Source organism: Terrapene carolina, unplaced genomic scaffold, assembly GCF_002925995.2.
Source record: "Terrapene carolina triunguis isolate 2854851 unplaced genomic scaffold, T_m_triunguis-2.0 Scaffold706, whole genome shotgun sequence".
Lineage (NCBI taxonomy): Eukaryota > Metazoa > Chordata > Testudines > Emydidae > Terrapene > Terrapene triunguis.
Window position 1 is genome coordinate 7,392,135 of NW_020665057.1, and position 13,971 is coordinate 7,406,105.

The window sequence follows — 13,971 nt, forward strand, 5'->3', positions numbered from 1 at the left end:
AAATAGCTAGCAGTACTATGCTACATTGATTCTATGGTAACTGACTATACAGGAATGTGTATATTATATTGCTAAAAGAGAAATAAAATGTTTTGGTTTTTTTAGGAGCTGCTTCCCAAAAATGTCAACCACAGTTGGATTGAGCGGGTATTTGGGAAATGTGGTAATGTAGTTTATATCAGTATCCCACGTTATAAGTCCACTGGAGACCCAAAGGGATTTGCATTTGTTGAATTTGAAACAAGAGAGCAAGCAGACAAAGCTATTGAGGTAGGCCCAGCTTTAACACTTCTTTCCATGTCATAATTAAGACTACGATTTAGTCATGGATATTTTTAGTAAAAGTCATGGATAGGTCACGGGCAATAAACAAAAAGTCACAGCCAGTGACCTGTCCATGACTTTTACTAAAAATACCCCTAATTAAATCTTAAATGCTTGGGGAGAGGGGGCGCTCCAGCAGACGCTGCTGATCTGGGGGAGGGTGCTCTGATGGTCGCTGCTGCTTCAGGGGGCGTGGCCCCACTACTGCCACTGCTGCTGAGGGGGCGGCCAAGGGGGCCCCGCCGCTGCCCCCACTCCTCCTCCAAGGGGGGGGGGGTGCACTGGACCAGCTGTCTGGGGCTGCCCAAGCAGCGGCCGGTGCGGCTGGCCCAGGGCCGGCTGCAACTGCTTGGGCAGCCCTGGGGTCAGCCGCTGAAGCTGCGGAAGTCCCGGAGGTCCTGGAAAAGTCACGGAATCTGTGATTTCCGTGACCTCTGTGAAAGACTCACAGCCTCACTCATAATAGAGTGGCAAATGTGAATAGTCTCCAGTGCTGTAAAGGGCAGTGGACGGGAAACTTTAAATACAGGAATTCTCAGAAATAATAAAATTTCAAAGCCTGGATATCACCTTGATTTTTTGGGGGTCTTTTTTAAACCTGCAAATAGCTTCACAAACTGTAAAGTTTTCTAATTCAATTAAATTAAGTGGAGCAAATAGGAGAAAAACACACTGATATTTTCTCCCTTAATTTCATTGGGCTATTTTTTTAGCTCCTTTTGAACCCAGAATAAAAATCTGTTTATGACAGAAGCAAAATGGGAATGAAATGGCCTTGCACAGTTCACTGGAAGAGGATAGTGAAGGTATTAATACTAACTTTTATCATAGCTTTGTGGTGTGGTTTTGAGGTTTTAGAAATTATCATTCCATAGTACAACAAAAATAAAAGTAAAACTGTTGTATTGCTCTAAGGAGCTAGTAACACTAATGTCTTGAAGACTAATAAACTTTTAAGCAGTGCTCATGGACCAATTATCAAAAAGAAGGTACTTCCTTTGTTGGATTCTTCAGAGACCACATCTTTCTAGAATGGGTGTAGAGGCAGTATATATTTTTAGTAATTATTTCTTTTGGGGTGGGGGAGGAGGTATTCCACTGTGAATAAATTTAGTTTTTAAATAATATTTTGTTGATCTTAAATACTTTCTATTTTTTTTTAATTTAAGTTTTTGAATAATCCACCAGAAGAAGCACCAAGAAAACCTGGGATGTTCCCTAGAACAGTAAAAAATAAGCCTGTTCCTGCACTGAATACCAGTGACTGCAGTGTAGTGGGTAGGTATTAGTGGTGGGGGAGGGGGATATTTTGAGCATAATATTTTAATTCGGACATCTTAAACTCATTTTGCTGCTGTTTAATCTATTAATTTAAAACTTTATTGAAACAGAAATGTGTAACTTTTTGTTTTCTTTGGTAAATATGGGTTTAGGAAGCAAAACTGGAATACAGAGGTGAAGCATCTCTGTTTTCAGTAGTGAATTTCTGCCTCTTTTCTGTCTTGAATAAGGATAAAAATTTCTTTTCTTGCTAACCAAGAAGCAACATTGTTTGCTTTCATACTAGCAGACTTGGCTGTACTATTTATTAATCATTATTTAAACAGTCACCATGAGTCCCAGTCAGATTTGTCATACTTGCATAAAAACATTTAGCATTGAAGAGAAGGGTATAAATTATAATAGCAAAATTACATTTAAAGATTAAGGCTGCTAAAACCAACATGTTTTAGGTCTAGCAGGTCTTGGATGGCAACCATCTGGCATTTTTCTTTCTGCTCAACTTGTTAGCTGTATTTCTGTAGAACCAGAGAAATTTACCAGAATTTTACTGTCTGAATATCTCACTGAGGATCCTTCAGTCTTCATAACTCCAGTGCCTCTGGGCAGGGACTTCTAAATGTCAATAGAACGTTTGCTCACAGAAACATGGGGAAAATTGCAAAGGGAAAGCCCTTCAGTATGCTTGAGCAGTGGTTCTGTAAGTGATCTGTAGATTAATTTTGATAGCATAATTCTTCAAGGAGCATGATTCTAGTTTCAGTTGACTTGCACAGCTCATTCTTACCTTGTTTTTGATGGAGGAGCTCACTTTGTCTCATGCGGAGTCTTGAGGCTCCTTCCATTCACACAGTGAGTTTCCCCATCACATCCATCATTTTTCTGGCCAATGACTGACTACTCCTTTATTAACAACAAGGCTTTGCTCCTTAATCATTTTTAGTGGTGATCGCTGTGACTCCAAAGGTGAAGGTGCCGCTTCTACTTCAGGATCTGACTGTGCTGCTTCTCAGTAGTGTTCCCAGCCCATGCCAGTCTGGAAGCAAATAAACAGTACTGGGTATCAGACCTAATTTTCCCACTTTACAATACAGATAATCTCCCTATTAAGTAATTTGGCAGGCATGTAGTTCTTGGTATATACAAATTGTGATAGATTCAGTGAATTCATAAAAGCAGTTCTGACATTTTCCCAGTATCTACCAAAGGTTGTTTCCCCCAATAGACCTCATAATTTAAATCAGCGAGCTTTCCTATTTACTTGTCCATCCTGACTCAGTAAGGACCCTTTTCTTTCCTGCCAACCTCCAAAAGCAGCCAGTTCCAGGGAATGTTGTAATCACATACAAATCGTGAGGAAGAACAGGATTTTACCCCCAACCCTTTCAGGCACTCTTGATTCTCTCTGCTAACTCAACAGAGAGCATTCTAGGAAACCTCTTCTCAACCTTCACTTACAAGACCATGGCCTCACTCTATATTGGGAGATTCTAGCAAAACCCCCTCTATAGTTTTATCTCATCTTCCTAAAATAACTAGTAAAGCCCTCTGGGACCATCTTTTGCCTCTTTCCAGTAATTGCAAAGAAGTCAACTTTCCCAGGAGCTGAAAACTCTCTGATCTCTTCACATGAGGGCATGTTGTGCTACCTCTATGCAGTTAGGCTCGCTGATCTAGTCTAAGCTTTAATCAGGAATGCTAATTGACAAAGTTTTAAATGTGTTGTTTTGCTTTATACAGAAGAGAAGAAGAAGAAAAAGAAGAAAAAATCCAAAATGAAGAAAGAAAGCAGCTTACAGTCAGCTGCAGAAATGAAAGAATCATTGGACACTACTGCAGATCAAATAAGCAAGTCAAAGAGACGCAGGACAACATCTGAGTGCTTGGAAATGGAAGTATCTGGAGTCCATAGGCAACCTTCTAAGAAAGAGAGAAAAAAATGGGATAGAACAGAAAGCCCAGAGTTAACTGAGGAAAGTAGGCTAGGGAAGAGAAAAAGAAGCAACTCTGGAGATGTAGAGGCATTAGGTGCAAAAGTCAAGAAAACTGCTCAAAAAGATGATGTTCATTCTGTAAAAGAAGAAACGGCAGAAGCTCAAAAGGATTCCAAAGGTAAAAATATTATTGAATTTTGTACCTTTTGTATTTTCTTTTAGCTGCATAGAAGCAAAATTAACTAAAGATGGATTTTCGCAATCTTCCAGAGATAATGAAAGGTGGGTTTGCAGAAGAGGAAGAAGTGGGAATGGGGGAAAGAGATTTGGGAACCAAAATAGAATTTCCTTCTCAGTGTTAGAAATCTCATTGTTAGGGTGTAAGTTAAGGCGAATCAGTTTCTGAAAACCCACTTCCTTATGGAACGGTGGAATTTTGGGCGAGTTAGTACTTGGTGGCAGACAAGTGAAGGAGTAGGGAGCCCAGTAGGAGTCAAGGCTAGAGAAAAGCAGGGTTCCATGAAAGGAGGAGGGAATGAAAGAGTTGTGCATAGAGGGAGGAGGGGGATATACGCTCCTGGATTTGGGAGGGATGGCCTCGGGTTACTAGGCCTAGTACTTGGACTAGTGTGTATTGGGTAAATTTATGTGCTAAGGAGAGTGATAATGGATTCAGACATTGGACACCAATTACTTTTTATCAAAAGGACTTTAATCTTTTGAAGCATTCATTAGTGGTATTTGGGCCAATAGCTGGCAGATACATGAGGGTTCAGAGAATGAGTTAAGGAATATGTAGAGTTGGATATCATTGCCACAGAAATGTTGTCAAGTTTAAAGCTAGCACTAGACATTCCAGAGAGATGAGCAGAGACACTAGATAAGGTTTGATGCTCTCATCAGAAATGAATATGGTTTACAGGGAAGGCTCAAGTCAGACCTGGTATGGGCAGCTGGAACGCCATTGAAATTAAGTGTAGATTTAAAAACTCAAGACTATGCTGAAAGGCCCCATATAAAAACCTAGATGGGTAGGATTAAAATCAGAAAAGGAATGTGCTGGAGACACTTTTTCTTTTTCTTTTCTACTGGAAATAAGAAAGATACAGCAACACAAGATATTAAAGGCTATGTCAAAATTACATGTGAAGATAAGGATCCATGGTTAGAAGCTAAAAGTAAATAGCTAATCACCTGGGACTACAGCAATCTTAGTTTGGGGAAAAGGTTGATATCCACAGATCCAAAAGTTTGTGTTGAGAAAACAACTTTTTTCAGAACAAAAATCATAAAATCCTAGAAATGTAGGGCTGACAGGGACCTTTTGACGTCATTGAGTCCGCATACTGAGGCAGCCAAGTCTATATAAAATGGGAGAGGGGAAAGGATTGTGGTTCGCAAGTGAGGACTAGTTAGCTGAGGGTTTCAGCAGAAGGAGAGTGATAAGATCACTTTTGATCGGGGTAGTCAATTATTTTTTTGTCAAGGTCCAAATTTCTTGGCCAATGTATAGTCAAGGTCCAGACTCCAGAAAAAATAACAATAATGATAATAAATAAGTAAATAAAAAGATTTTGGGGTCCATTCAACAGCATCTGGCAGTCCAGATTTGTCCTGGAGTCTGCCTATTGACTACCCCTGCTTTTGATTTTGACAGGGAATAGTTTATGGGAAATAGAATAGTGCAGCGGTTCTCAAACTGTGGGTCGGAACCCCAAAGTGGGTCGAGACCCCATTTTAATGGGGTCACCAGGGCTGGCTTAGACTTGCTGTGGCCCAAGGCCAGAGCCAAAGCCTGAAGCCCACCGCCCTGGGGCCAAAGCTGAAGCCCAAGCCCCACTACCTGGGGCCGAAGCCCAAGGATTTCAGCGTGGTCGTGCTCAAGTTACAGGGTTAGGCTCAGGCTTTGTCTTTGGCCCCCCACCAAGTGGTGATGGGGATTGGGCTTTGGTTCAGGCTTCAGTCCCCCCTCTTGGGGTTGTGTAGTAATTTTTGTTGTGAGAAGCGGCTCGTGGTGCAATGAAGTTTGAGAACCACTGGAATAGTGGCTCATGCTACTGATGAGGGGGGAAAAGTAGGGAGACAGCAACTATTGCTGGAAATCCATTAATGAGTTTCTCTTATTCACATGGCTGGAGATGGTTTTGATGTGAACTAGAAGGGGTGTGGAGAGGAAAAGAATACTGGATTATAGGTAGCTTAAGGGAGAATTAAGAATCTAAGATGAAGGAAGCAATGGAGTGCAATATCTTTTCAGCTTTGTAAAGGATAAACCAGTGCTCAGTGGAGAAAGGAGTGAAGGGTTGGGAATGAAACAAAGTAGAGAGTGAATAATAGTCTAAAACAGGCACCATTGCATTCTGCATTGTTTTTCATGTTGGTTGACAGAGACAGTTTGTACTAGTCTGTACTTTTTTAAATATACTGTGGAAATAAATTAGAAGAGACCTCCCTACATTTCACTGTGATATTAGTAGGAAAAATTCAAACTGAAAAAGATGATCATAAATGTTGTCACAGCAGTGCTTCTTATAGCAATGTAAATGAAGGAACATGCCATTTCAATTATGTTTATCACTTTAAATATGATCTGTCCAAGTCATGTCCAATTATCTTTCTTTTGGTGTTTTTCATTTAGAAGTTAATACAGAAGAAGAGAAAGAGGGTGATAAGAAAGACACATCTCTTTCAAAATCAAAAAGGAAGCATAAGAAAAAGCACAAAGAAAGGCACAAGATGGGAGAGGAGGTCATTCCATTGAGAGTACTCTCAAAGTATGTTATGACATTAACTAATATGTTTATAGCATTCAGAGTAGTTTTTTTTGTGCTGGTTGAATATACCATACCATTCAAAAAGAGAGCAATGGTATTAACCCGCTTGCACTGTAGGACAGTAGTGTTTTTTTCCCCCCTCCTAATTAGTTAGCTGCTGTAAGCTCTCAGTCAACATTAGTTCAAGTTAATGTCACTGCATTAATATATCAGATGGATTTCTTATTTGAGAACTTGTCAAAATTTGTCTTAAGACTGCTGTTTTAGGAGTAGTAATGGGGGAAAATATTGTTTCCACCATATGGTGGGATGTTAGCTATATTTCAGATAATGAAAAATACACAGAACCCTGCTGTCTTTGTGGCAAATAACTTCAATCTCTTAAAGAAATAAGTGCAAAAGTAAAATGTTCACAGCATATCCCCACAATTAGGTTCATTATGGAAGCTTCTTAAGCCTAGTCTTTAAGAATCTCTCATTGACCACTGTTGGATACTGAAATAAATGAAACTCTGGTCTGTACTTTGATGGCATTATACAGTTTGCATAAGGCACACAGGTCTGCTTTTTCTTCATGTAAACTCAGGAGTAAATTACACCAGTGTTACACCCTTCAGCTTGGTGGTGTTTGAATTTACAACAATGTAAGAAAGACATGGACCGTGTTTTTTCCTTCCTATTAAAGGAATTGAATTTAGTGCCCGAGATAGGTTGAAAGCATTTTATTTGAATGCTTTCCTTTAAAATAAATGTTCAGGATTGAACTTTAGACTTTCAGTTAATTCTCTCAACAATTTAAATATGTTTTTTGCACCTATTTTCCAATTAATGAAAACTTAGCTTCAGTTATGATTTTACTATCCATGCAGACTGTGGTGTCAGTCATGGCACAAAATCTGCTAAAAAGTCACTAATCCCAGGATGTGTGTAGGTAAAATATTTTAAGTGTTTGTTTGGAAACCATATTATGATTTAAAAGGCAGAACAAGCTATGTAGCTTATCTTGTAACTAGCAATAAGTTGAGTCTTCTGTGGTAAGTATTTATGGGATAAAAGTGTTATTGGCTGTGTTGCCAGGTCCTTTGAATTTAATGGGATTCCTTCAAAAAGGATATTTTTAAAGAGTTGTGGATATAACTATGTTGTACTTTCTTAGATCCTTCCAAGATCAAAATTTGAATTGTTCATGATTCTCTACAAGTGAACAGACCAAATTAAGCCCCAGAAACAGAAGTTTATAAGGAGAATCTTTTACATCCGTTTAAACTGTTATATAATAACCCGAATTTAAATGCTTTCATGTTTTGACATAATGGTAGACGTGAATGTGCATGCTTCTTTACGCCAACATGCCACTGTTAACTGTGTGACATTTTCAAATAAAATATAAAAATATAACTGTCCAATAAAATCACAAGTTTTATAGTTTTGCATACTTTATTAAATCTTGCCAGACTGAAATTACATATTGAATACAATGCATCTTTTGATATTTATCTGAGAGCATCTAATATGTCCAGTATTACATTGCCATTTCCTGTAATATCTATTTGTATGTCTTACAGTCCATCACCATTGCTAAAGTGCAATTCCAGCTTTTACACAACAGAGTTGCATATTAGCAACAGTAGTGGCCTGCAGTTAAGATATATAACAACAAAGTTTAAACATTTTACAAGAGATATTTACAGCGAACTTTTAGATAACAAAACAGATTCAAATTAAAAAAAATATATATATTTTTTGTTGTTGCATCATGGAGTCCTGTATGTAGCTGGGTAAAACTTATCTTAAAAAAGGTTGCCATTTATTTAAAAGTAAAATAAAAAAAACTCTATACTATAAGTATTTCATATAAAAATTGCTGTTCTCCTTGATAATAGACAGTAGTATAGAAAATGTAAATTGAGTAGTTTATTTATTTACATTCCTTCTAATACTCTTAATACCAACATCTCATTGGATTTAAAAACAGCTATCTGTTGCTCTGTGTGTTGTATGCTACCTGGAAAATACAAAAATAGGTATAAAAGCCAAAAATACAGTACTAGCAAATACAAACACAACAAACTATCAAACACAAACAACATTCCAACTTGGGGCCCTCCAGATAATCAGAGTGTACTTTTAACCAGTGTACTTAAAACAGCATTTTCTGCTGTGTAATTGATCTGTAAATGAGCAGTTAGGATTCACCACAACTAAAACATGGAAGCACTTACTTTTTCAAGCATCCAGCAAGTACTTCCATGTTAAAGTAGAGGGGGTCCTTTACAACAAAGACTAACTATTTTTGCATGGGGGGGAGGAGGGGAGGAAGTAAATCCATGAGTGCATAGCTGTTATGAAAAGAGAGAAAATAACCCTGTATATAGGGATGCATTAGTGCTGTGGAGAAAAACAGTATTGACTGCCCCACTCCCCCAGAGAATTTCATATTTATGTCATGATGCCAGTCTAAGCCATGGATTCTGTCCAAGTTCTACTTACCTCATATGGGCAGGATTTCTCCCTTAAGAGTATTTTTGTGTAATTCATATCTACAATGCATGGAATGTTTTTGCTACAGATTAATTACAATTCTGTAAGTCTTTAGTCCTCTTAGGTTTCCACATCAAATGTTTTCTGTGGAAATGGGAATTTTTTCAGTGTAGATGTTCTGCAGTTGAAAATCAGGTTTCACCATCACTAAAACATGGAAGCACTTACTTTATCAGGAGCAAAGCAAGTACTTCCACATTAAAGTAGTGGGGGTCCTTTAAGCTGAGGCTGCAAACTTCTGTTATGCCTCTTTTTTCTGTAAAATATAACTACATATAAGAATTTGTTAAAATATCTATAGCATGCACATTCAGAGTATTTTCTAATAGTAGAGTAATATATATAATATAAAATGTAATCTTTAGGCAGCATTTTTGTTGTGAAAAATCTGAAGTTTGAAGAACAATTATAAGGGTTGATATTTTAAAGGACAGACTCGCTAGCATTTGTTACTTTTTGCACATTTTAGTTTGCTTTCTGAGCGGTGATCAGTCTTATTTTCTAGAAGTGTCATAAATTCAAGACACTAGGATCCACCACCACTGAAACATGGAAGCACTTACTTTTTCTAGGCAGCAGGTACCCCCATGTTAAAGCAAAGGGGGTCCTTTAAAAGTTGTCATAAATACCTCACTTGTAATAATCATTAACATTAATTACAATAACATACATAATAGGTAAACATGATTTCTTATTTTTCCTCTTCTTGTGTTTATTTCCTTTTATGGGTCAACAAATCCTCTGACACAAGAGCAGAGGCAAGGTTCCTGTTTTTCCATATGGATATTCCAGGACTGAGATCAGGATTCACCTCTACTAAAACATGGAAGCACTTACTTTTTATAGTCACAGAAAGCACCTCCATGTTAAAGTAGAAGGGGTCCACATAAACCAGTACTTTGCAGTGTCTGCTATCCTTTCCCACCAGTTCAGTACACCTGCTGCATGAAATATAACACAAGAATATTACATTTCTATTCATTATTGCATAGTAGAAATGCTTCAGAAGAACATTATAAACATTGAATTACTTGCCTGGCTCATTCCCCATGGTGTGCTCTTCCTTTTCAGTCTAGTTAACAGGGAGTGCCTCCTCGGGCTCTTATTTATACCATACCTTACTACAGAGTGGTTGTTGCCTTTTTATCTCAAAGAATCATTACATGGCTCTTTTGTTATTTTAATGTCTTTGCTCTGTGAGAACGTATGATCCTGGGTGAGCTAGATGCTTTTTTGAAGTATACAGTTGTCAATGTTAACAGCTAAAACCATTACCACAAGATATCCTCCTCTTTAAAAATCCCCTATCAGCTTGTTTGATAGCACAGATTAGGGTAACAATGAGTCGTTCTCACAGTGGCACTATAGGCATTGTGTTTCTATGGAGCAAAGCTCTAGCTGTTTGCAGAAACATCTCCATGTTAAATGTATGTAAATATATAAATTGCTTCCATGCAGTGTGGATTTTTTTAAAACTCTAATGCATTTGAATAGTAAGGAATGTTCTTATCTCTATAAGGTTGGTTTTTTTTTGGGTGAGTTTAACCAGTTGTTGGTTTTTAATCAGTGAATTTTCTAGAGAAAATGACTGATTTTTTAATGTAGTAAAACTAAAGAGGGCTCAGTGAACTAATCAGTCCTGAATTAGTGTCTGTGCTCTGTAATTCCAGTTCCAAATAATATATGTCTGATTTACCAAAGCATTCAGAATGCTTTCTGAAGATATAATACATTTGGCAATCTCTCTTAATTTGTTAGTAATTTTGTTCTCCTGTTAGTATTTATTTAGACCATTTAGTAGATAAAACAAAGTGGTAATTTAGTCAGATAACCATCAGACCCTAGACAGCTATATAAAAAGATGGGGAGGCCAGTAAGCACAACAGGGGAGAGCCTCAGCTGGCATATATTGCCATAGGTCCAATTTACGCCAACTGAGCATCTGCCCCCTGATGTCAGCTATGGTTTGTATTTTATTTGCAAGTCATTTTGACCATTGTCACCCATTGCAGCCTATCCCCACTCTCATTTGCTATCAAGATGTTGACTGTCACCTCTAATCAGTCCATGATGCTACCCTCTGTTGCCCACTTGCTAATTTTTCAAACAAGCACTCTTGTGCTTTTTCCATACTGTGCTTTGCGCTTGGGAGGAACTCCCCATAAACATCTTCAAAGCTACCTCATTATCCTCCTTCAAAACCCTCCTCAATACTTGTCTTTTTCATAATGCCTACAAAAATTTGATAAGTTTAGACTGTTGGTGTATTGGGACCACTGCCTATCATGCTGACCAATATTGTCTTGTTCTCTTGTGCTACCTCATCTGTCTCTATCTGTTGTCTCTTGTCTTATACTTAGATTACATTTTTGACAGCAGGGACTGTCTTTTTGTTCTGTTTGTACAGCACCTAGCACAATGGGGTTCTGGTCCATGACTAGGGCTCCCAGATTCTGCAGTAATACAAATAATAGCATCATAATTTTGTCTTCATGTTAGTAATGGCTTTTTTAAGTCTAATTATCTTTGCACAAGTATTGACATTTTTATTCCTAAATCTTTGTCTTACGTAGGAGTGAATGGATGGATCTGAAGCAAGAATATTTGGCCCTTCAAAAAGCCAGCATGGCTTCCTTAAAGAAAACAATGTCCCAAATCAAATCTGAGTGTCTGGAGAAGATGGAAACAGATAGTGGTGTACAAAAGTGTCCTCAAACAAAAAATGTCAAATGTAAAGGTTGTTCTGATGATCTTTATGTTGTGTGTTTTATGATGGGTTGTGGTTTTTTTTAAATGCAGTTGGTGGTCATTAGAGTTTGGTATTCGAATAGAACTGGAAAATAGATGTATATCAAAATAGTTCCACAGTGTACTAACTTCTCTGAATGGAAAAGGCAGAGTGAAATAAAGCTTTTACAACACTTCATATTAAAGGAACTATGTTATATAAAAGAAGTTGTATTTATACCAATTATGGTTTATTGAATTATCTGAATTAATGAATAATCAAATTATTTAGAAAATAATCCAAGATTACAAAATGATCTTTGCTTTTGAGACGTTTAGTTTAATTTAATGATAATATTTCATAGTAAACCAACTACCAAGTCTTGCGGTATTTTCCATTCTGGGCCTGTCTACACAAGCAGTGCATCCGTGTTAGTCAGAACCATGTTTCAACTCAGTTCTTGACAGTACCATACTAGCAATGTTTCTGTGGTCAGTGTAGATGGGGTAAACCGTGTTCCAGAAAGTGCCTTACTCTGTTACTGGGTTGCACTGGATCCCCTGAACTTCTGTCCACAAACTTCTAGCCTAGGAGCGCTAAACCTTTTTCAGCACTCTTCAAGATCATTCCAGAATTTGAGGTGCAAAGATCCTTACAACTAACAGGGTGTTAATTTAAGTATTCTTACCATAGGTTGTGTTTAAAACTGCAAAAGGACTTAGGCCTTTTGTTTAGGAGGGATTTCTAATTGATTCATTCATTATGCCATCTCCTGGTATTGTCACTTTGGTTTTATCTTTTGAAATACTAGTTTCTGCCATCAATATCCATATATATAAATTGATCCCAACTAACAATAAAGTATATATCCATTGCAGCCGTGTTTGGTATTCACTGTATGAACGCCACCACAAGATTTATTGCATTGTTTGTGTGATTTTTGTGGTTATCTTGTGTTTGTCAAGGTAATACGTGTGAAGCTTCATTATGCTCTTTTCCTCTTCAAATTAACAGCCACCAATGAAGATTCTGGCCCCCCTGAGAAAGCTAACACAATGGGACCACAGTTTGTGAGTGGAGTAATTGTGAAGATCATTAGCACTGAACCCCTACCAGGCAGGAAACACATCAAGGTAATGCCTTTGTAACCTCAGGGCAGCTGTTATCCTTTCCCCTTATACCATTCTGAAAATGATTGAATACCATTTAAACTAGTCCTATTGAATTTCTATCCGGCAACTAGCTGTATACATATTTCTGAATAGTACCCATTAATGGAAGATTTCATTAAAGCAGAACCAGGTTGAGAGAACCTATTTCAAAACCAACAATAATAAAAGCTTTGAGCAGAGAAAAGAGCTCTTCCAGAGAAGTCAAGTTTACCATAAAAATAAGTTTTATAAAACAGATTTACTTTTTACTGGGGATGAGTCATTTTCTCCCTCTATCACCAGCCCTGACTGCTCCACCCTTGCAATTTAGGTATGACAAACATCAGTTGAATTCTGTATTGTTAAGAAAACAAACAAAATAACTATTTAAGTTACTGGTAAGCTGTTGTTACTTCATATAAAGGCAAAATGGATGATAATTGCTTAATATAGATTAATCTCTATCAAAATAATATACAGTGCCAGTAATTTTTTACTGAACCTTTTTTTACTTAATAAGGTTTGTTTATCTAATAGGAACTTGAGGCCAATAAAGTGCTCCCTGAATGAGAGTGATAAAATATTTCCCTAAGTGACTCACAATTATTCCAAAAATACCATTTATGTTACATATGTAATTTGATAAATGAAATAACATGTAACTGTTACTTATTTTTGTGCTTGTCAAATTGGTTTTTTGGCCTTAGTTTACACGAAACTTAATATAAATTTGCAGCGCTGTGAGGTGATAGAAGACCAACATTCTTTTTTATTATTTGCAACTTGCAGCTTCTTATGTATTTTTGGTTCAGATAAGAAAGAATAAATAGAGACATGAACTTGTACCTGTTTGGGGAGACACAGAAACTGAGTTTCTATGGCCATTTTCATCACTTGCCCCTAATTTAAATACGAAACATCCATTTCAGAAGCCCCCGGCACAGTAATATGTGAAGTATTAGCATATGCTGGTTCTTTTGCATAGATGGGGCCCTGAATTAGCATATGGACTGAATCAGTTCTTTTATGACACTTAAATCAGAAGGTTTAATACTTGAATGCTTTTCAAACAGTAAACATTATGTGTTATTGGCAATATTGGAATGAATACTCTGTAGATCATTTAAGGCAATGAGAGAACTATTTCAGACCTAGTCTTGCAAAGACTTATGCAATTGCTTAAGTTTACAATCCTGTGAATAATACAATTGAAGTCAGGGTGGCTAATCATAAGTGTC

The 13,971-nt window shown here is 37.3% G+C and overlaps 1 protein-coding gene across 5 annotated transcripts in view; it reads left to right on the forward strand.

Moving 5' to 3' along the window:
* LARP7 (La ribonucleoprotein domain family member 7) overlaps nucleotides 1–13,971 on the forward strand; it is a 38,756-nt gene that overhangs the window by 12,201 nt on the left and 12,584 nt on the right. For 4 of the 5 annotated variants that reach the window (XM_024216963.2, XM_024216961.2, XM_024216964.2 and 1 more), the window contains 6 exons: nucleotides 106–270; nucleotides 1,494–1,602; nucleotides 3,346–3,717; nucleotides 6,178–6,313; nucleotides 11,428–11,591; nucleotides 12,597–12,715. In XM_024216963.2, the coding sequence (XP_024072731.1) occupies nucleotides 106–270; nucleotides 1,494–1,602; nucleotides 3,346–3,717; nucleotides 6,178–6,313; nucleotides 11,428–11,591; nucleotides 12,597–12,715 (1,065 nt within the window). The remainder of the gene's footprint in view (nucleotides 1–105; nucleotides 271–1,493; nucleotides 1,603–3,345; nucleotides 3,718–6,177; nucleotides 6,314–11,427; nucleotides 11,592–12,596; nucleotides 12,716–13,971) is intronic. The other variant, XM_024216965.1, reaches the window with a different exon arrangement.